The 23,069-nt window shown below is 43.8% G+C and overlaps 1 protein-coding gene across 1 annotated transcript in view; it reads right to left on the bottom strand.

The window, feature by feature from the left end:
• Positions 1 to 23,069, bottom strand: part of LOC124790458 (SH2 domain-containing protein 5-like) — a 387,811-nt gene that overhangs the window by 11,802 nt on the left and 352,940 nt on the right. The window contains exons 6-7 of the mRNA XM_047257790.1: positions 6,451 to 6,744; positions 1,006 to 1,177 (exon numbers count right to left, since the gene is read on the bottom strand). Coding sequence (XP_047113746.1) covers positions 1,006 to 1,177; positions 6,451 to 6,744 — 466 coding nt within the window. The remainder of the gene's footprint in view (positions 1 to 1,005; positions 1,178 to 6,450; positions 6,745 to 23,069) is intronic.

Here is a 23,069-nt window from a genome sequence, read left to right as displayed (position 1 = left end):
CTCAGCAGCTGAAACATCCGGTCGTGAAAGCCTTCATTATATGATAAAGGAATTCTGCTACCTTGAAAACAAAATAACACATGGAGTACAAAACATGGACATGAAAAGCATACTGACGAAGCCATTCCTGCCCAAGAAAATTCTGTAGTATCAAACATTGGCCTTAATCTGCGGAAGAAATTTCTGAGAATGTCTGTTTGCAGCAAAGAATTGTGTGCTAGTGAATTTTTCACTGGGTGAAAACAGAAGAACTAAAGCGAACTGTTATGAGGTGTGGTGCTATAGAAGCTGAAAATTAGGTGGATTGGTAAGACAGGGCATGAGTAGATTCTCTGCAGAACCTGTGAAGAATGGGACGTAGGGGGAAGACTGACAAGAGGAACGGAAAGGATGAGAATACATGCTTAACACATCGAGGAATAACATCCACGGTACTAGAGTGAGCTGTAGAGGGTAAAAATTATAGGGGAAGACAGATATCGGATTACACCCAGAAAATTGCAGCAGGAGAAGACTGATATTGCATTACATCCAGCAAACTGCAGCAGGTTGTGCAGTGCAAGTGGTACTGCGAGATGAAGAGGGATTCATGGCGCTCTGCATAAAACCATCCATAAGATTGAAACTTCCTGGCAGAAAGGCAAAGGGGAAAGGCAAAGGTCCCGAGTTCGAGTCTCGGTCCGGCACACAGTTTAAATTTGCCAGGAAGTTTCATACCAGCGCACACTCCGCTGTAGAGCGAAAATTTCATTCTACATTCATAAGATTGTTGACAAAAAATCGGCTCGTTGTGTGTCTCAGATAGTGACAAGATACCATTTATTACAAGGCAGGAACAGTAACTCATATTGGCCCTCCAACTACTTCGGAAAGAAATCTTTTGGAGCAAGTGCATCATAAGAACAACTGGAGCAGGCTGAAAGCTTGAGAACCAGATTAGACGCCAACAAAACAAGTCGGTAGCGTCTGCACTCGATCATATTGTTAGAGTGACTGTTGACCCACCTTGATCTTGTACCCCTTGGCGGTACGCAGGATGAGGTAGTGCGCGATGCCGGACGGCTGGAAGTCCCTGGGGACGCGCAGCGACAGCGCGTAGCAGCCGGGCTTGCTGGTGCTCTCGCGCACCATGAACGCGCCCTCCGGTTCACGGCCCAGCACCTCCAGCGCGATCTCCCTGCGAACAAGGTCATCGCACACATGAACTCGGGTAGCGCTGGTGGAACGGCATATCAACCGGTCTCACTGCTGACCTCGTGAACAATTATTATACTCCCCATTATCAAGGGCTAGCACCTCCAACGTAATCTCAGTGTCAAACACAGTAACAGCACAGTCTAACACATACAGTCACGACACTCCTGCTCATTTTTGTCATCCAATGCGACAGCAGCGCTCCTAGCTGACAAAAATCTATGCTCCTGGATACTATATCAAATGAGTGTTAATAGTGTAATGGATCGTAATGCAGACTTGTGTCAAGAGCAAACAGACATGTCAGCTGCAATTCAGGCATTAGTTAGCCAGCAACAACAAATCTCAAATGAGATAACCGAGTAGCGAGATGCGCGAAATCAGTTTCCTTTGGAAATCAAAAGGATTACCGAAGAAATGCAAAACATGAAATCGAAGCAGGAGGAAGTAGAAACTTCCGTAGTGGAATTAGCAGAAACAGTGCCTACCATACCTTCCGGATGTGTTCAGCTGACACGAGAGAATTTCGGTAAACATCAACAGAATTTCTCAAATAAATGAGATGAATGGGCATCCGCTAAGGAAAACCAGGTGGTGTTATGTGTAGAAACAAGTATAAAAGAAGCGGTAAGCAAATTGCCTATTGGCAGCTTATCAATTGCAGAAAATATTAAAGAAATTAAAAAGGTAAAACAACAATTAGTGCCGAATTTTAAACAACGGAAGGACGAAATAGTCAATTCTGTTGAAAATATGTCCAGAGATAAGGAACAGATGCGAGAGGCAGTAAAAGACTGTAGAAAGGAGCTGCGTGAAGTAGAACGAAGGCAGGGCTCAAGCCATGAATCATGTTATTGTAATTGACATGTCTCGCCGGAGGGAAATATAAATTATAACGGAATGGATGCAGAGCCGCACGATAAGAAATATGTACGCTGCAGTGCTAATGGAGGAAAAATTGTTGAAACATAGGCATTTTCAGACGTTCTCACCTGATCGAAAATCCATAAATCCAGTGTATTTATACGACGATTTCGTGGAGGACTACCAAGGGCATGGACTGAAGCGTAAAAGATCAGTTACGTTTCAGGATGTATTCAACGTGATGGTGCATTATGGGCCACGGACACGATGGATACATGCGAAACGTACGAGGAATTTGAGAAGGCGTTTCTTGCTAAATATTGGTCACAGGATGTGCAAGAACATTTAAGAAAAGAGGTCTTTAACTAGGAGCTGTTCTGTATAAAAACAGGAAGTCTACGGCGATACTTTGAGAAGTATTTAAATAAAGCAAGGTACTGGGATGGACCGATAATGCACAAGGATATTCTGCGGATTTTGGAGGTGAAAATTCCGACTGAGTCGAGAGAGAAGTTAATACCCGCATCGGAGGAGAATTTACAATAATTCATGTCAGTCTTGGACTCCATTGTTTTGAACCAAGAAGATACGAGTATTAAGGCAAGACCAGACCGACATAGCGCGTACTCGCAGCTGAAAAATGCTTACGACAACCGAGCGCGCAATCAGCTGATTCAGGAGAAAAATGCAAATCGCGCTCAGCCGCACTGCAATAATTACGACCAACATCGTAATCCGCGTAGCGGTAATGATAACAGTTTCAGATACAGGAAAATCAGACAGAATCGACACGACAGAAGGTACATTCCAGGTTATAATGTGAACTCGAATCATAAGAATTGGCAAGGCAATAATAGCCAGACACAATCTTCTATGCCGGTGGATAATGACTGGAGGCAACGAACACTGGTTATTACAGAGGTGAGATAAGGTGCAGTTCAAGCAAATGAATCGCGCTAGGAAAACCTGCGCGGTCGGGAAAAGGTATAGGGGTTATGAGCAGAATGTAAAAATGGTGAGGTACAACGAAGGAAGATTAATGGAAGAGGAGCTTTGTGCTGACACAACAAAATGTGTGGAGGAATAATCACCGGAACCGATTTCTGCAAGGAAAGTGGAAATAGAGAGTATTCCAGTAACGGTAATTCTGGATGCGGGCGCATCATTATTTAATAAAATAATGAAGAAGACCCCCGTTACTGACATTTCCCGCGCAACATAGTAAAATACTAGGAACGTTTGGCACGTGATCACAACCTCTGAAGACACAGACGATGCTAAAATTGGATCTAGGAAATGCCGCGATAAAATTATCGTTCCTAGAAGTGGATAAATTAATAGTCGACTGTGTTCTGGGATTAGAAACTATCCGGTAGAAGGACGCAAAATTAGACTTCTTTATAGGGAAAGTAAATTTTTGGATCGACGGAATCCTAGCCCAGGTAGATTTTCTAAGGAAAGAAGGAAAACATGGAAGATACTGCATAGGCGCAAAGATGCAATTGATAATGCAAGAGCGCCAGCAATGCAAAACAAGTTTGATTAAAGTCATCGAAGTAGTAGAAATATCCGAGCAGATAATACAGAAGTTGAGCGAGTCAGAGTACCTTGACGATGAGCACAGGACACAGTTGTCGATCCTATTAAGTAAGTATATGAGAGTGTTTGAAGAACAACCCAGTACCATTGAGGGTTATACACGTCATTTGAATGTCAAGCCACACAGAACATACTGCCATAGTTTCTATCCCGTTCCTTGGAAACAACGCAATGCAGTTGACCAAGAAATACAGAGGATGTTGTGGTGTCACCGCCAGACACCACACTTGCTAGGTGGTAGCCTTTAAATCGGCCGCGGTCGGACCCGCGTGTCGCCACTATCAGTGATTGCAGACCGAGCGCCGCCACACGGCAGGTCTAGTCTAGAGAGACTCCCTAGCACTCGCCCCAGTTGTACAGCCGACTTTGCTAGCGATGGTTCACTGACTACATATGCTAAACTGTCGTTTCTGCAAATGAGAACGTATGTAGTCAGTGAACCATCGCTCGCAAAGTCGGCTGTACAACTGGGGCGAGTGCTAGGGAGTCTCTCTAGACTAAACCTGCCGTGTGGCGGCGCTCGGTCTGAAATCACTGATAGTGGCGACACGCGGGTCCGACGTTTACTAACGGACCGCGGCCGATTTAAAGGCTACCACCTAGCAAGTGTGGGGTCTGGCGGTGATACCGCACATGTTAAATTGGAATCTAATTGACACTTCAAACAGCCCTTACTGCAGTCCATTTCTCGTCGTGCCGAAACCAGGTGGAAAGGTATGTCTTGTACTCTATTTTCGTGTATTAACAGAATTATTGTACCAAAGTGTACTCACCCCAGAAAATATAGATGAGTTGATCCAAACGTTCAATGAAGTGAAGTATTTTGCAACAATCTATTTGTGTGATTCACACTGGCAGGTCAAGTTAGATGGAGAGTCGAGAAAGTATACTGCATTTGTATATGCCGGAAGTATTTATCGTTTCAAGGTTCTTCCGTTTGGCTTGAATATCAATGCAGGAATATTCAGACCCGCACTGGACATGTCCGAAAGAACAGACACCATTTTCCATATAAGTATATCGTTCTGGCAATACCGGCCATGACCTTCTTCCTCAGTGTTGATGCACACATATTACCCGAACTCTTATGGGACTTGGTAAGAATGTCTTCCACGAGTAATGAACGTGTTGGGTAGGGATACTACTAATGTAGTTTGTGGACATATAAGGTGACAATGTGGGTCTCGCGGGAGCCGCGGGCGAGATAGACCCTGCAGTCACGCTACCCTAGGTGCCCTCGGTGGCTCAGATGGATAGAGCGTCTGACATGTAAGCAGGAGATCCCGAGTTCGAGTCCCGGTCGGGGCACACATTTTCACCTGCCCCCGTTGATATATATATCAACGTCTGTCAGCAGCTTAAGGTGTTAATATATATTTCTAATATCGTTCTAGACGACAGCAAGTCATCAATGGTGTCTGTTCTTTCGGATGTATAGTGCTGGATGGAACTGACACCATGAATCCTGCTGAGCTGTCCATAAATTCGTAAGACTACGAAAGACTCGAGATCTCTTCTGAACAGCATGTTTCAAGGCATCCAAAATATGCTCAATACTGTTCAAGTTTGGGGAGTTTGGTGGCCAGCAGTAGTGTTTAAACCCAGAGGAGTATTCCTGGAGTAATTTTGTAGCAATTCTGGACGTGTTGGGTGTCGCTTTGTCCTGCCAGTATCGCCCAAATCCGTCGGAATTGACAATGGGCATGAATGGATGCAAGTCATCAAACAGGATGCTTACGTACGTGTCGCCTGTCACAGTCGTATCTAGACGTATCAGAGGTCGCTTATCACTCCAACTGCACACGCCCCACACCGTTACAGAGCCTGCATCAGCTTGAGCTGGCCCCTGCTGACATGCAGGGTCCGTGGATTCATGAGGTGGTCTCCATACCCGTACACGTCCATCCATTCGATACAATTCTAAACGAGACTCATCCGACCAGGCAGCCTGTTTCCATCACCAAAAGTCAAATGTCAGTGTTGACAGGCTCAAGCGAGGCGTAAAGCTTTGTGTAGTGCAGTCATCGAGGGTACACGAGTGGGCCTTCGGCACCAAAAGCCCATATCGATTATGTTTCTTTGAGTAGTTCGCACGCTGACACTTGTTGATAGCCCAGCATTGAGATCTGCAATAATTTGGGGAAGGGTTGCCCGTGTGTCACGTTGAAATTTTCTCTTCAGTCCTGGTTGGTCCCGATCTTGCAGGATCTTTTTCGAGCCGCACCGATGTAGGAGATTTGATGTTTGATGCTATACCATATTCCTGATATTCAAGTACGATAGTGAAATGGTTGTGCGGGATTTTCCCACTTCATCGTTACCTCGGAGATGCTCTGTCCCATTGCTCATACGCCGGCTGTAGCACCACGTTCAAATTCATTTAAATACTGATAACCTGCCACTGAAGCAGCAGTAACCGATCTAACCACTGCGCCTGACACTTGTCTTATATAGGCGTTGCCGACCGCAACGCTATATTCTGCTTGTCTACGTATTTGAATACGCATGCCTATACCAGTTGCTTTGGTGCTTTAGTGTAATATTATGTGACTAGTTGTGGCCACAAATGTAATGCTACATTTCCGTCACAGCCATGAAGAAACAAAGGTTAATAGTGATCACAGAGTTTCATATAAGCTCATCACTCAGTTGTCGAAGAGAACACAATATGTGAGTAATGTATCATTTACTATTTGGGACACTTTTATAACTGATATTCCATTTGTGCAACAGGAGGAACAGTAGAGATTCAGGCTCGGGTCCATTAGTACGCAGTGATCGGTGGCTACTGACCTGGGGATACCAGCCTGGAACCAGGGCGCAGACAGTAGCTGCTCTGCCTCGGGCCTCCTGGCGAGGCTGTCCTGTCGCTCCGGCAGCGGGGGAGGCGGCGACGCCCAGCCGTCGGAACTGCTGCTGCCGCCGCTCAGCTGGGGGGCGTGGCGCGGCGTCGCCACCGGCGCGCGCTTCTCTGGCGTCGGCGGCGGCGTCCGTGCGTGCGGCGGGCTGTCGACATCCAGGGGCCACTCGTTCACTACGTGTGGCGACCGTGCCAGGAGGGAGCATGGAGGTACAGATCTCAATGAACTGACAGGGAAGGCAGTGTGTTAAATTCTCAGTTCACTACAGAGACGGTGTTGATATTAAAATTTCCGTTTTATTGTGTTAATACTTTTTTTTCACTATCAAAGGTTACAGCTTTGTTATGGCGCTGCCAGACGGTTTAAAAAACCAACATGTCGCACAATGCAGAAAGTTGCCTTTATCGGGGTGATTTATTATTAATTTCTTTACTTTTGGTACATATTTTACAAAAACATATATTAAGTTGGAACTTGTGCCAATAATTGTCATTAAAGGCTTTTCAGAGCTCTAGTCTTGCGTGTTGTCTTTTCAGTTGGATTCATACGTGGCGCTGTTAGCGTCAGTCGCTTCTCTGTACTCATTTAAGATATCTGCGATCGATTCTGTATCGCGTGGCTGCAGGTTTCCTCTTTGGTCGCTTTTCGCTATTTAAGTGAACGTCACAGTGGGGAGAGCGAAGGTTTTAGTCGGTTGGTTGGCGCTCCAGTGTGCAGTCTGTTTGTCGGCGGTCGCTCTTTGCGCATGCTCTGCCTCTATCTGTCATGTAGGCAGTGGGGCTACGGACGGAGACATGCATACGGTCGGGAGTGTGTACTGCGTGTAGTGAGAGGGCGATCGTCTCATCTGTGCTGTTAAACGATGTGAGCATGTGAAAGCGGCTTTGAGATGTATCAGCCTGCAACCGGATACGGTACAGAATCAAGCTGTTAGAATTATTCAGGTTCTTAAAGTCCTGCTGTATATATGTATAATGAGTTTCGTGCTGTTGGCATTTAATGGCTCTCCCATTATTTGGACGTCCATGTTATGTTTCCTGTTGACCACTAGTGCAGAACTTATTGAATAGTGGTTTGGCTGCTTTTGGACGCACTTGAGATACAGGTAAGGAGTGTATATCTAAGTGGGTGCCTGTGCACTCCGAAATATCTACAGGTTTGATTTTCTGGCAGCCGACCGGAGTGGTCAAGCGGTTCTAGGGGCTTCAGTCTGGATCCGCGTGACCGGTACGGTCGCAGGTTCGAATCCTGCCTCGTGCATGGATGTGTGTGATGTCCTTAAGTTAGTTAGGTTTAAGTAGTTCTAAGTTCTAGGGGAGTGATGACCTCCGCGCTTAAGTCCCATAGTGCTCAGAGCCAGCCATTTTCCAGCACTTCTTTCTGCCTTTTGTTAGTAAGTTTACTCCACCTACAGATTTATGACATTGTTTCTCTCCTTGTATGTAACTGTTATTTAGAATGATAGACAGAGTATGTGTTCTTGTTTCTACACATTGTAAAGTGTTCTTATGGTGAATTTTTATGTATCGTGGTTCCTGTGCAAAGGGAGGATGAACTGTTGTTTTAGACAGTGACTGCAAAAGATTTAAACTGGTTGCAAAGAGTAATTGCATTCCTGTTTTGAAATTTTCCTAATGTTTTGAGGATTGCGTTACTCTGGATACTGCCCATTGCTGTGTTGTTTTACGCAGTTGTTTCATTGGTATAATCAGCGGTGCGGGTCGTCCGTTGTAGCTGGTCGTTTAACTGGGGGACTACACCTTGGCGGCCGCCAGTTTGAATTCCAACCAATAGAGTGGTCGCTGTGTTTATCAGTAGACACCAGTTATTCGGCGACTTTAAGTATTTTATTATTTGTTGCTGGTGACGACGAGGCGTCCATCTTTCCTTCTTCGCCGTTCCTTTCAGCTTTCATTCAGGCTCGATCTGAGTTGTAGTTTTCGCGCACCTCTGATGTGCTATTACCTGTCACTGAAATTTTGTAATACCTGAAAGATGCCTTTCATTGTACTGGGTTTTTAATGTCCTATTCTGAAATAGAAATTGGGAGTTGTTTCTGCTGTTATATGTTAAAAGTTATCCTCTTTCTGTGGAAGTTTTTATCAGTAAACCATTTATTGTTTGTATGGTTCTTAAGATTTATGTAAAGAGGGTTATAAATTGTTTACTGTTTTTTGCGCGCTTTGAGGCCCATAGAAATTTTGCCTTTTTAGTAATGTTCCAGATTTTAGGGCAATTATGTATTTTATTGTGAGGTAACAGCAGTTTGCTGTTGTTATGCAATTGCTACATAAAATCTATTGGAAAATACAAGACAGAGTTTGTGTTTGATTGGTAATTATTGCCTTGTTTTTACTAAGTTGAAGTATCCTTGAAAGTGTGTCCCACGTTAGACGGATAAACTGAAAAATTACACAATTACAAATACATTTCAAAATGTTGAATCTGTTGGCTTACATAATGTGGAGAGACAGTACTATTAATTCAGCTATTGATGCTCATTAAATAAGGCTTTGCTTACTGTATGAATATTTTTATTATATGCAACGTATCTCTGTTTCCTCCCTCTTCTCCCCCCTCCCCTTTTTCTTCCATCCTATCTTCACCTTTCCCAATTTGTTCATTTCATTACCAGATTTAATTAAAACCACGATGATACACTAGTGAAAACTCTGTATTATAAGCACACACGACAAAACGGCGTTTGTCCCTGGATACATCACGCTGCTACGGTGCAATGCCACCACTAGGCCTGACAGTTGCTTCACTTGCCAGCAAAGAATCCGCAAGTCACTTTAGGTATGCCAAATACATCTGAAGCCACTCGTTAGTGACTACACCCTGTATAGGTACCAGATCGTCGGGACGCCCTAAATTTCACGCACTGTTACACGCAGACATTTTCTATGATATTAAAACCGAGAGCTTTCGCCTTCGAGTCGTGATGTTCGTCGAGCGAAAAACGTGTGCACGAAGGCCTGTAAACACAACTGTGTCATCTTGGAACATGGTAGTGTCCGCAATGTGCTCCCCAGGAACACCCAGAAAATGGTCGCCGATAATAATCAAATAAACATCATTGTTCATGTTCACATTAACCTGAATAAGGCAAAGTGACATCTCGTCAGATCATACTACACTCTGTCAGTCGACTTATGTCCAGATTATGTGTTCTTTGGTCCTCGAAGACGCGCAGTTTTATTTCCGGCTGTTATCAGTGTTCTTGCACCACGTACCTGGAATTGATTGCATGCAGTTTCCTCTTCAACTTCCGCTCGGTAATTGATTGGGATGGACCTCTGTTTGGTTCCAGTATGGTGGAAGTATAGGAATTAGGGGCACAGTTTAAGCTGACTGTAAATCGCGCTCTGGTGAAGTGTGTGCCGAGTAAGTGGATTACGGAGAGGGAAGATCCACCGTGGATTAATAACAAAATTTGGAAAATCCTGAGGAAGCAGTGTTGCACTCTCAGTTCGAAAAAGGACGAATAGATGTCGACAGACAAAAGTTATTAGAAACTCGAGAATATATGATAAGATCGATGCGTGAAGCGTAGAACACCTATCACTGCCACAACTTAGCGAGATTATTGTTGGGAACCCGAGAAAATGCCAGTCCTACATAAACTCACTAAGCATGTTGAAGGCTTCCATCCAGTTACTCGTCGACCAGTCTGGTGTGCTAATAGAAGTTTTAAATTTCTCCTTTAAGATGTCATTTATGATGGAGGATAGTACAAACATATCGTCGCACAGGCAGCTATGTGGAGAACACAAACAAGCATCCCTGGAGCAGAGAAGCAATAGAAAATGTTGAAATCAAATAAGTCTCCGGGTCAGGATGGAATCTTAATTCGGTTTCACACGGAGTACTCTACAGCATTGGCCCTTTACTTGACTAGGATTTATCGCGAATCTCTCACCTGATGGAAACTCTCAAGCGACTGGAAAAACCGCAGGTGACTCATGCATTTACGACTAAGATGGGTAAATGAATGAACCCTCCGATTTGCAGATTAGTATCCTTAACATTGATATACTGCAGAATTCCTGAACATTGTCTCAGTTCGTCATGCGAAACGCAGCTTCCTCTTTTACCACATGATAAACCATGAACCTTGGATGGAGAGCAACTGGCAGATTACATATTCCCAGATTTCCAAAAGTGTTTGATACTGTGAGCAACTGCAGACTGTTAACGAACTTCCGAGCATGCGGATTAGGTTCCCAGATATATGAGTGACTCCAAGACTCAACGGCGAGTATTGACCAGAGACGTGACGGAAATTTGGAAATTTGTGGTAAGAACTAAGGGACCAAACTGCTGAGGTCATCGGTCCCTAGGCTTACGCAGTACTTAATCTAACTTAAACTTACGCTAATGACAACACACACACACCCATGACCGAGGGAGGACTCGAACCTCCGACGGGTGGAGTCGCGCGAACCGTGACAAGACGCCTGAGGCTGGAGGGCTACCCCGCGCGGCAGACGTGAGTGCCCCAGAAAAGTGTGTCAAGACTATACAAACTGAAACGTAAGGTCAATAGTAGGGAAGGGGAATGGTCGTCTTCGTTTATTGCAAGAATCTTAGGAAAGTGTAACTGATACAGAAGGTGACGGCATACAAAACATTAGTACGACTCATTATTGAGCATTGCCAGAGTCTTTGGTATCCCCAAATGGTCGGATAAAAACAACACATCGAGGCAATTAGACATTCTTTCCGCGAAATTCTGTTGAGAAAATATAGAGAATCAACATCTGAAGCTCACTGCAGAGCAATTCGACTGCCGTCAACGTACTTTTCACGTAAGGGACTATCTCTTCTGCTAAAGAATTGCGCATACATCTTAAGATATGGATTTTAGAGTCCATATTTACTGCTGATTTTTCCTTATTTGCTCATTTTTCCTTCTTTTAGTCCATATTACCTATTCCAAAAATACGGAAACCATACGTAGAGCTTGCAGTACAAGAGATGTATTTCACTCTGTCGAAGATGAACAAGTGCGCATAGCTCTCAACGTATGCGTTATGGAGTTCATATTTACTATAGATTTTTTCTTGTTTTGGGCCATACTAACCCCTCTGACAATTGCCTACCTACAACCTTACCAGCAACAGTGCCGATACGTGTATTGCATTGTCAGAATTGTCAGAACAATTTTCGCTCACTACTTTCTACTCGATCCTTCTACAATCAGGGTCCCCTACGTTAACTGATACATCCACCCTTCTCCACCATCCTCGTAAGTTTGTAATATCACCACGTATACATGACGACGAATACACTCTTTCTGAAACTCTCAGCCCGCCGGGGTGGCCGAGCGGTTCTAGGCGCTACAGTCTGGAACCGCGCGACCGCCACGGCCGCAGGTTCGAATCCTGCCTGGGGCGTGGATGTGTGTAATGTCGTTGGGTTAGTTAGGTTTAATTAGTTCTAAGTTATAGGGGACTGATGACCTCAGATGTTAAGTTCCATAGTGCTCAGAGCCATTTGAACCTTTTTGGCTTACTTTCATAGCTGTTGCAGTTCTCTTTGCAAACATAGCAATACCAAATAAGGTATCATCTTCTTTTCTGAAATCCGAGCCTCGCCGAACACACAAATCAGCTGGGCTATGTAGCAGGTTTTTCTCCCTCCGTTTCACTTCACATGTTGGCCGTACACCAGGCCTTGCACTGTACACGGTTTCAAATGAAACTGAAGTGAATAAAGACAAAAAAATCCAGGAACCAAATAACTACGAAACAGATGTGTACTTAAGCAAAGCGAAATAACAGCACCAGTTACACGCAGAAAACTCAAGCGTGCGCGTTAGTCTTGCTGTGCGGCAACTTGAACAAGAGCAGCCTATCACTGGATGGGTTCCCGTGATCACTAGACAATCAAAGACTCTAATCAGCTGTCAGTACCAAAGACTCGTCTCCCAAGTATCGTAGCGGTGCAATGTACCGTACGCCATGGAGCGTACGGTGGCTTCTGCAGTATGTATGTAAATGTAGATGTTGTTGTTGTTGTTGTTGTTGTTGTTGTTGTTGTGGTCTTCAGTCCAGAGACTGGTTTGATGCAGCTCTCAATGCTACTCTATCCTGTGCAAGCCTCTTTATCTCCGAATTAACTACTGCAACCAACATCCTTCTGAATCTGCTAAGCGTGCTCATCTCTTGATCTCCCTCCATGATTGTAACCCTCTACGCTTCACTTCAGTACTAAATTGGTAAACTCTTTATTATTAAGAACGTGTCTTACCAATTGATACCTTCTTCTTGTCAAATAGTGCCATAAATTCCTCTTCCCCCGAATTGTGTTCAGTACTTCCTCATTAGTTACGTGATCTACCCACCTAATCTTCAGCATTCGTCAGTAGCACCAGATTTCGAGAGTTTCTATTCGATTCCTGTCCAAACTGTTTATCGCCCATGTTTCACTTGCATACATGGCTACACTCCGCACAAATATTTTCAGAAAAGACTTCCTGACACTTAAATCTATACTCGCTGTTATTAAAGTTATCTTCTTCAGAAACGTATTTCTTGGCATTCTCAGTATGCTTTTTATATCGTCTCTACTTCGGCGATCATCAATAATTTAGCTCCCCAACTAGCAAAACACATTTACTATTTTAAGTATCTCACTTTCTAATGTAATACCGTCAGCATCACCTGATTTAATTCGACTGTATTCCGCTATCCTCGTTTTGCAATTGTTGATGTTCATCTTATATACTCCTTTCAAAACACTGTCCATTCCGTCCAGCTGCTCTTCCAGGTCCTTTGCTGTCTCTGACAAAATTAAAAATGTCGTCAGAAAACTACGAGATTTTTATTTCTTCTCCATGGATTTTAATTCCTAGTCCAAATTTTTCTTTTGTTTCCTTAACTGCTTGCTCAATGTACAGACTGAATAACATCGGGGATAGGTTACAACCCTGTCTCACTCCTTTCTCAACCACTCCTGCCCTTTCATGCCCCTCGACTCTTATAACTGCCACTTCAAGAATTTGAAAGAGGTGAGGTGAGTTTTGGTGTTCTCGTAAAGATAAGTCATTTTAGATTATAACAACATTTAGTTTAGTACTGATTACATGGTGTTAGTGTATTAGTGTCCTGTTTAAGCGTACCATTAAAGGTTTCATTTTTCTTTACGTAGTATAGCAGAAATCGCGAAGAGATCGTACAGTCGGGTTATCGTCGTATTTTCTGTTTACGTTTTGCCGCAGCAAATCTATAGAATTTCGTTTAATTGTTCTTTGCTCTGTCCAGCAATTTCACTGTAGCATACCTCTTCGTTGTTTAACTCACATTTCCGGAAAGTAGAGTAAAGTTTAAGTTGTTGTTTCAGAAATTTTGCACTGTTGTTTTTGCTTACATACAGTTGCGTATAGGCCAAATTTGTGGAATGAAATTTTCGTGTTCATCTGTAATTTATCTGAATTATTCTTAATAAACTATTACGTTTATCATGAGTGAAAAGTACTTGACTTGCCGTAGAATTGTTAAACCGGGGCCTCGGTGTGACGGGTGCTGTAGTTTTTCCACGTGGGTGACTGTAGTGGCGAGGGAGTAGGGAAAGTAGATGAGACTAATCAGTGATTTTGTAGGTTATGTAGTAGAGATAGGAAGATACTAGAAAAGGAAGGGAAAGTTTCCGTCCTTTAGGCTGAGTGAGACAAGGCCAGGGGAGGGAGAAGGGTGAAGAGAGGTGGGATGTGGCAACAGACAACAGGAGGAACAGGCCTAGAACTTTGTCTGACAGCTTAGTGGTGAATGGGGAAAATAGATTTGACCTTTCGCTTCAGTTAATAGCTGGTGAGCCTCAAGCAGTTGCAGGTGTAGTTAGGGCACAACAAACTTTTAGCAGCAAATTGAAAAGTAAGAATGTAGTGATATCAGTAAAGAGAATGAATGTGCTGCTGTGGGGTACCTCAGACTAGACATTTCTAGCAACTTCCATAATATGAATTTTACCCACACTACCACAGCAAAAGTAATGTTCATTACAAAATCTTTAATATCAAAAACATCTAGTGGGTATGATGAAATATCAACAAAGTTAATTAAAGAGTGTGATTCTGAGTTAAGTAACATATTAAGCTATCTGTGTAACCAGTCGTTTATCAGTGGAATATTTCCTGACTGGTTGAAATATGCTAAGGTTAAGCCACTGTTTAAGAAGGGAGATTCAGAAATAGCGTCAAATTTCCATTTAATTTCTCTTTTACCAGCATTCTCAAAAGTTTTAAGAAAGGTAATGTACAATCGGCTTTATAACCATATTATCACAAATAACATACTGTCAAAGTCGCAGTTCAAATTTCTAAAGGGTTCTGATATTGAGAAGACAATCTACACTTACAGTGAAAATGTACTTAATTCATTGGACAAAACATTGCAGGAAACGGTATATTATGTGATCTGTCAAAGGCATTTTACTGTGTAAATCACAATATCCTTTTAAGTAAATTAGAATATTATGGTGTAACAGGAAATGCTGCAAAATGGTTCAAATCTTGTATCTCTGGCAGGACGCAAACGGTGTTATCAGGAAAGAGACATGTATTAAGTCATCACACATCATAAAACCGGGAAGTGACTACGTGTGGGGTTCCACAAGGTTCCATCTCGAGGCTCTTACTTTTTCTGTGTATATCAATGACCTTTCATCAGTAACATTAACAGATGCCAAGTTTGTTATGTTTTCTGAAGATACAAACACTGCAATAAATAGCAAATCAAGTATAGTCTTAGGAAGATCGGCTAATAAAATGTTTGTGGATATTTAACACTGGTTCCTAGCCAATTCTTTGTCACTAAACGTTGAAAAAACACACTACATGCAGTTCAGAACTTGTAAGGGGTATCCTACTAGTATATGCCTTACATATGATGACAAGCAGATAGAAGAAGTAGACATTGTTAAATTCTTGGGATTACAGCTTGATAATAAATTCAACTGAGAGGAGCACAGCACAGAACTGCTGAAGCATCTAAACAAACCTCTATTTGCAATGCGAATTCTGTGAGACACAGGGGATATAAAAATAAAAAAAGCTGGTATACTACACTTATTTTAACTCCATAATGTCATATGGGATTATTTTTTGGAGTAATTCATCAAACCAAGCTAAAGCTTTCCAGGCACACAAACTTGCAATAAGAGTTAGATGTGGTGTGAAATCAGGAATGTCCTGCTGAGGCCTGTTTATGGAACTAGGGATACTAACAACAGTTTCCGAATATATTTATTCCTTAATGAAATTTTTCATTAAAAATAGATCACTTTTAAAAACCAATGGCTCACTTCATGGAATCAATACTAGAAATATGAATAATTTTCAAAAGGATTTGAAGTCACTTATTCTTGTACAAAATGGTGTGCATTATTCTGGAACGCATTTTTTTCAATAACTTGCCAGCTTCCATAAAATGATTAACAATCAATGAAATTCAGTTTAATTTTAAATTCAGTTCATGAATGTGATCTTAGTAAATGAGTGTTGTAAAATGATCCTTTCATACAGTGTTCATTTGAAAAATAAATATCATTCCACTTGAACCTGTGGAAGGTCCATTAGCTTATTTGTTTTAGTTGTAACTACTTGTTACGTGTTTATTGTTTTTCTGACATAGTCTACATCTTGGAGGACCTCCTCACTACAGATAAATTCGAATGAAAGCAGATCTAATCTAATCTAATAAACCTACCTTGTAAGATAAGTCGTAGGGTCGGTATTGCCTCGCGTGTTCCTACATTTGTACGGAATCGAAACTTATCTTCTCCGAGGTCGGCTTCTATCAGTTTTACCATTGGTCTGTAAAGAATTCGTGTTAGTATTTTGCAACCGTGACTTATTACATTGATAGTTTGATAATTTCCAGGCCTGTCAACACCTGCTTTCTTTGGGATTAAAATTATTATATTCTTCTTGAAGTCTGAGGGTATTACGCCTATCTCGTACATCTTGCTCGCCAGATGAAACAGTTTTGTTACGGCTGGCTCACCCAAGGCTATCAGTAGTTCTAATGGAATGTTGTCTACTCCCACGGCCTTGTTTCGACTTAAGTCTTTAAGTGCTCTTTCAAATTCTTCACACAGTGTCATATCTTCCATTTTATCTTCATCTACGTCAGCTTGCCCTTGTATAGACCTTCTATAGACTCCTTCCACCTTTCTGCATTCCCTTCTTTGTTTAGGACGTGTTTTCAAAAATGGTTCAAATGGCTCTGAGCCCTATGGGACTTAACATCTGAGGTCATCAGTCCCCTAGAACATAGAACTACTTAAACCAAAGTAACGTAAGGACATCACACACATCCATGCCCGAGGCAGGATTCGAACCTGCGACAGGAGCAGTCGCGCGGTTCCGGAATGAAGCGCCTAGAACTACTCGGCGACCACGGCCGGCTGACGTGTTTTCCATCTGAGGTCTTGATATTCGTACAGGTGGTTCTCTTTTCTCCAAAGGTCGCTTTAATTTTCCTGTAGGCAGTATCTGTCTTACGTCTAATGATACATGCTTCTACATCCTTATATTTGTCCTCTAGCCATCCCTAATTGACCATTTTGCACCTCCTTTCAGTATACCTTTCCGCCTGCGTCATTTACTGTATTTTTATATTTTCTCCTTTCGTCAATTAAATTCAACATCTATTCAATATCTACTAGCCCTCATCTATTTACCTATTTGATCCTGTGCTCGCTTCACTATTTCATCTCTGGAAGCTACCCATTCTTCTTCTTCTGTATTTCTTTACCCTGTTCTTGTCAATCGTTCCCTAATACTCCCTCCACCTTTCTTCTTTCACTACAACTTCTCGTTCGTTCAGTTCCAGGTTCCATCTTCTTAAATTCTTACGTTTTTGCAGTTCCTTCAGTTTCAAACTGAAGTTCATAACCAATAAATTGCGGTCAGTGTCCACATCTGCCCCTGGAAAGATCTTACAATTTAAAACCTGGTTCCAAAATCTCTGTCTTGTCGTAATATAATCTATCTGAAGCCTTCCGGTGTCTCCAGGTCTCTTCCATGTACACAACTTTCTTTCATGATTCTTAAACCAAGTGTTAGCTACGATAAATTTATGCTCTATGCAATGTAGTATCAGGTTGCTTCCCATTTCATTCTTTACGCCCAGTCCACATTCACCTATTGCTTTTCCTTCTCTTCTTTTTCCTACAGTCGCATTCCAGTCCTCCATGAGTACTAGATTTTCGTCTCTCTTAACTATCTGAATAATTTCTTTTATCGCATCATACATTTCTTCAATAATTTGTTTTATCGCATCATACATTTCTTCAATCTCTTCTTCAGCTGCGGAGCTAGTTGGCACATAAACGTGTAACACCGTGCTATGCGTGGGCTTCGTATCTACACTCCTGGAAATTGAAATAAGAACACCGTGAATTCATTGTCCCAGGAAGGGGAAACTTTATTGACACATTCCTGGGGTCAGATACATCACATGATCACACTGACAGAACCACAGGCACATAGACACAGGCAACAGAGCATGCACAATGTCGGCACTAGTACAGTGTATATCCACCTTTCGCAGCAATGCAGGCTGCTATTCTCCCATGGAGACGATCGTAGAGATGCTGGATGTAGTCCTGTGGAACGGCTTGCCATGCCATTTCCACCTGGCGCCTCAGTTGGACCAGCGTTCGTGCTGGACGTGCAGACCGCGTGAGACGACGCTTCATCCAGTCCCAAACATGCTCAATGGGGGACAGATCCGGAGATCTTGCTGGCCAGGGTAGTTGACTTACACCTTCTAGAGCACGTTGGGTGGCACGGGATACATGCGGACGTGCATTGTCCTGTTGGAACAGCAAGTTCCTTTGCCGGTCTAGGAATGGTAGAACGATGGGTTCGATGACGGTTTGGATGTACCGTGCACTATTCAGTGTCCCCTCGACGATCACCAGTGGTGTACGGCCAGTGTAGGAGATCGCTCCCCCCACCATGATGCCGGGTCTTGGCCCTGTGTGCCTCGGTCGTATGCAGTCCTGATTGTGGCGCTCACCTGCACGGCGCCAAACACGCATACGACCATCATTGGCACCAAGGCAGAAGCGACTCTCATCGCTGAAGACGACACGTCTCCATTCGTCCCTCCATTCACGCCTGTCGCGACACCACTGGAGGCGGGCTGCACGATGTTGGGGCGTGAGCGGAAGACGGCCTAACGGTATGCGGGACCGTAGCCCAGCTTCATGGAGACGGTTGCGAATGGTCCTCGCCGATACCCCAGGAGCAACAGTGTCCCTAATTTGCTGGGAAGTGGCGGTGCGGTCCCCTACGGCACTGCGTAGGATCCTACGGTCTTGGCGTGCATCCGTGCGTCGCTGCGGTCCGGTCCCAGGTCGACGGGCACGTGCACCTTCCGCCGACCACTGGCGACAACATCGATGTACTGTGGAGACCTCACGCCCCACGTGTTGAGCAATTCGGCGGTACGTCCACCCGGCCTCCCGCATGCCCACTATACGCCCTCGCTCAAAGTCCGTCAGCTGCACATACGGTTCACGTCCACGCTGTCGCGGCATGCTACCAGTGTTAAAGACTGCGATGGAGCTCCGTATGCCACGGCAAACTGGCTGACACTGACGGCGGCGGTGCACAAATGCTGCGCAGCTAGCGCCATTCGACGGCCAACACCGCGGTTCCTGGTGTGTCCGCTGTGCCGTGCGTGTGATCATTGGCTGTACAGCCCTCTCGCAGTGTCCGGAGCAAGTATGGTGGGTCTGACACACCCGTGTCAATGTGTTCTTTTTTCCATTTCCAGGAGTGTATCTTGGCAACAATAATGCATTCACTATGCTGTTCGTAGTAGCTTATCCACGTTTCTATTTTTTATTCATTATGAACCTCACTCTTGCATCATCGTTATTTGATTTCGTATTTACAATCCTGTATTCAGCTGACCAGAAGTCTTGTTCCTCCTGCCACCGAATTTCACTAATTCCCACTATATCTAACTTTAATCTTTCCATTTCAAGATTTTCTAACCTACCTGCCCGATTACGGGATCTAACATTCCACACTTTGATCGTTAGTACGTCAGTTTTGTTTCTCCTGATAACGACATCCTCCTGAGTGGTCCCCGCCCGGAGACCCGAATGGGGGACTATTTTATCTCCGGAATATTTTATCCAAGAAGACACCATCATCAATTAACCATATAATAAAGCTGCATGCCCTCGGGAAAGGTTACGTCTGTAGCTTCTCAGTGCTTTCAGCCGTTCGCAGTACCAGCACAGCAAGGCTGTTTTGGTTAGTGTTACAAGGCCAGATCTGTCAATCATCCAGACACCCCTGTAACTACCGAAAAGGCTGCTGTCCCTCTGCAGGAACCACACGTTTGTATGGCCTCTCAGCAGATATGCCTCCGTTGTGGTTGCACATAAGATGCGTCTATCAGTATCGCTGAGGGACGCAAGCCTCCTCACCAACGGGAAGATCCGTGGTTCATGGAGGGGGCGGGGGTTAATGGAGGTGTAGAATTCATCAACAGCAGTACGGCAGCTGCCTACTGCATATGTGCCGTATGTAAAAGTTGGTGGTGAAATACACTTTCTTCCTGATGAAGGAAGACTGCATTCATCAACGTTGGTATACAAACAGAACACTCCAGGTTGGAAGTCCGAATATCATCATGATCCTCTGCATAATGTGAAAACATGAGAGCAGTGCGTAATTTTTGCAACATGAATAATTTGTACGATCGTTTTCTACCAAACGATAACTTTCGAACAACATACTCAACTGTTTCTTAGAAAACTAACTACGGACAGACCTAATACTTGACGTAGGCCATACGAGATGTATATTATTATGAACTCGAATTAATTTTTATTTGACTCTCCGTCTGCTACTCCATGAACCGCCTTAAGGTGTGTGGCGAAGGGTACTTTGTGTATCGCGGAAACTTCCCTCCTCTCCTGTTCCGTTAGAAAATGGTTCGCGGAAAGAACGAGGTACGTGAAAGTTCTCGGCAAATAACAGTGTACTGGATCAGGACTCGTAGACCATTGCCTTCCGTGTATAGGTGCCGTATCTACCGAGATACTCAATCAAGACTCACGAACCACCCCGATATCTTTGCCTCTACAATTACCTCATTTCCTATGTTCCAAACTTCACAAAACGTTTCCCACATACCTTGCGGAACTAGCACTCGTGAAAGAACGGATATTGCGGAGGCGTGGTTTAGCCACAGCCTAAGTGAACGTTTCCAGAATAATTTTTACTCTCCAGAGAAGTATGCGCTGGTTTGAGACTTACTGATGCTCGAACACCGGCGTATCGCAATGGAAATGGTACTGGCAAACGTGAGAAACAGCAATGGATCAGAATGAGATTTTCACTCTGCAGCGGAGTGTGCGCTGATATGAAACTTCCTGGCAGATTAAAACTGTGTGCCCGACCGAGACTCGAACTCGGGACCTTTGCCTTTCGCAGGCAAGTGGTAGAGCACTTGCCCGCGAAAAGGTCCCGAGTTCGAGTCTCGGTCGGGCACACAGTTTTAATCTGCCAGGAAGTTTCATATCAGCGCACACTCCGCTGCAGAGTGAAAATCTCATTCTGGAAACATCCCCCAGGCTGTGGCTAAGCCATGTCTTCGCAATATCCTTACTTTCAGGAGTGCTAGTTCTGCAAGGTTCGCATGAGAGCTTCTGTAAAGTTTGGAAGGTAGGAGACGAGATACTGGCACAAGTAAAGCTGTGAGGACCGGGCGTGACTCGTGCTTCGGTAGCTCAGATGGTAGAGCACTTGCCTGCGAAAGGCAAAGGTTCCGAGTTCGAGTCTCGGTCGGGCACACAGTTTTAATCTGCGAGGAAGTTTCAGCAATGGATCAGTTATCAGCATCTGGCTCGGCAATTAGAACATGACAAAGGTCGCTGTCCGCTTGCTTCCGTGATTGCTCACAATCATCCAAAAACCTGGTGAGGCCAGGAAGCAGCGAAAATGTTACAGCTGTGTCAGTCCAGGCCGGATGACGTCTTCAGACGCCCTACCACCATGTTGGGTATGTTAATACGACGATGACACAAAAGGGCAAGCAGTGGAACCCTGTAGATTCACACCACCGGAAAATGCGAAGATCCAACCGTCTACGGTCACGGTCATGATGAGTATTTTTTGAGATTAATTTAGTGTGCGTTCAAAAGCGAAAAACAGTCAAAGGGGCATAGTACCGAACGATGTGAAGCCTAGAAGTCGTGGTAAGTTGTCGAGGAGGTGTTTTCGTTCCACGACAATGCCCCAGCTAATTCTGCGCAGGATGTAGTCATATATGCTGCTTCTTTGGGATATCAAGTTTTACCTCTCCTCCCGTATTCTCCTTGTATGACATCCAAGAACTTGTCCCTATTACCTCGGATGAAACACACATTGTGTGGTAGGCATTTCCAGAATTTTCGAGGCGAATGTTTCCTAAAATGCCATCATTCAGACTGCGGCAACCGAGGTCATCCATCGTTGGGAAAGATTTATCGCACTGAAGTACCAATATGTACAAAGGGATAAAGCCATTGATAAGTTTCATCTTAGAACTCTGATTTCTTCTAGGTGATAATTAATACTTCTATTGTTTGTCTTGATTGCATATTTTTTCTAAAATTACGATCGGTTTCGAGTAGCCAGCCAAATCTATACGCAAGTACTTACATGGATGTTTGAAAGTAATTTGCATCCAGCCAATTATTTTAGAAAACAGTTTTACGTGTTGCTGAGTAACAGTCATTCAGTAAGTTTTAAATGAACACACCGCCACTTGAGTGTATTGCTGTTCCTTTAATTACGGCAAGGTATCGGCCTTTATGCCATTTTCAAGTAATTGGAGATATGTCATTAAGAACAACAAGAAAAACTTATTTTAGAATCATAGAATGAAGGCTTTCACGGCAGATGTTGTCATCACTTAACACTTCCGAGCTGAGATACCGTGGTCCATACATAAAACTCTCCCACCACGTTTCGCCTTCGACTGCGGAAGGCATCCTCAGGGGACAGTTCGCCCGTTGTCCTCGGAGGATGCCTTCCGCAGTCGAAGGCGAAACGTCAGGGGAGTGTTTTATGTATGGACCACGGCATCTCAGCCCGGAAGTGTTAAGTTATTTTAGAATTTTTTCGTACAGCAGTGTATCTCTTCTTTTAGAGATCCATGCAAGTATCACAACAGCTCTGGTCTCGATTCCTCGTTGTCTCGTTCCCCCTGCTATGAGAATCCAAGTAATGTTGCCGCCATCAGGGGAAAAACTCAGTGGACTACGATGTGAGAATGCAGACAATATGACATACAGAAATACGTCCTGAGAGGGTGCAAGGATAGATGAAATGGTAAAGGCGACATCTCGCGATGGGAGAGGAATAGGCATTCGAGTACCGGTCTGGCGCCATTTATCACATGTAATTTTTGAGTAGTAGATCAATACCTAATACTGAATGATATCAAGCAATTCTAGTTTAGCTAATTAATTTCGAATCTATAAGAAAAGTTGCATGGTACGCCATATAACAACAATGGTGGGTTAGTCTTGCGC

This window comes from Schistocerca piceifrons, chromosome 1, assembly GCF_021461385.2.
Source record: "Schistocerca piceifrons isolate TAMUIC-IGC-003096 chromosome 1, iqSchPice1.1, whole genome shotgun sequence".
Classification (NCBI taxonomy): domain Eukaryota; kingdom Metazoa; phylum Arthropoda; class Insecta; order Orthoptera; family Acrididae; genus Schistocerca; species Schistocerca piceifrons.
Note: the sequence above shows the minus strand (reverse complement) of the source record. Positions and strands in the feature narration are given on the sequence as shown.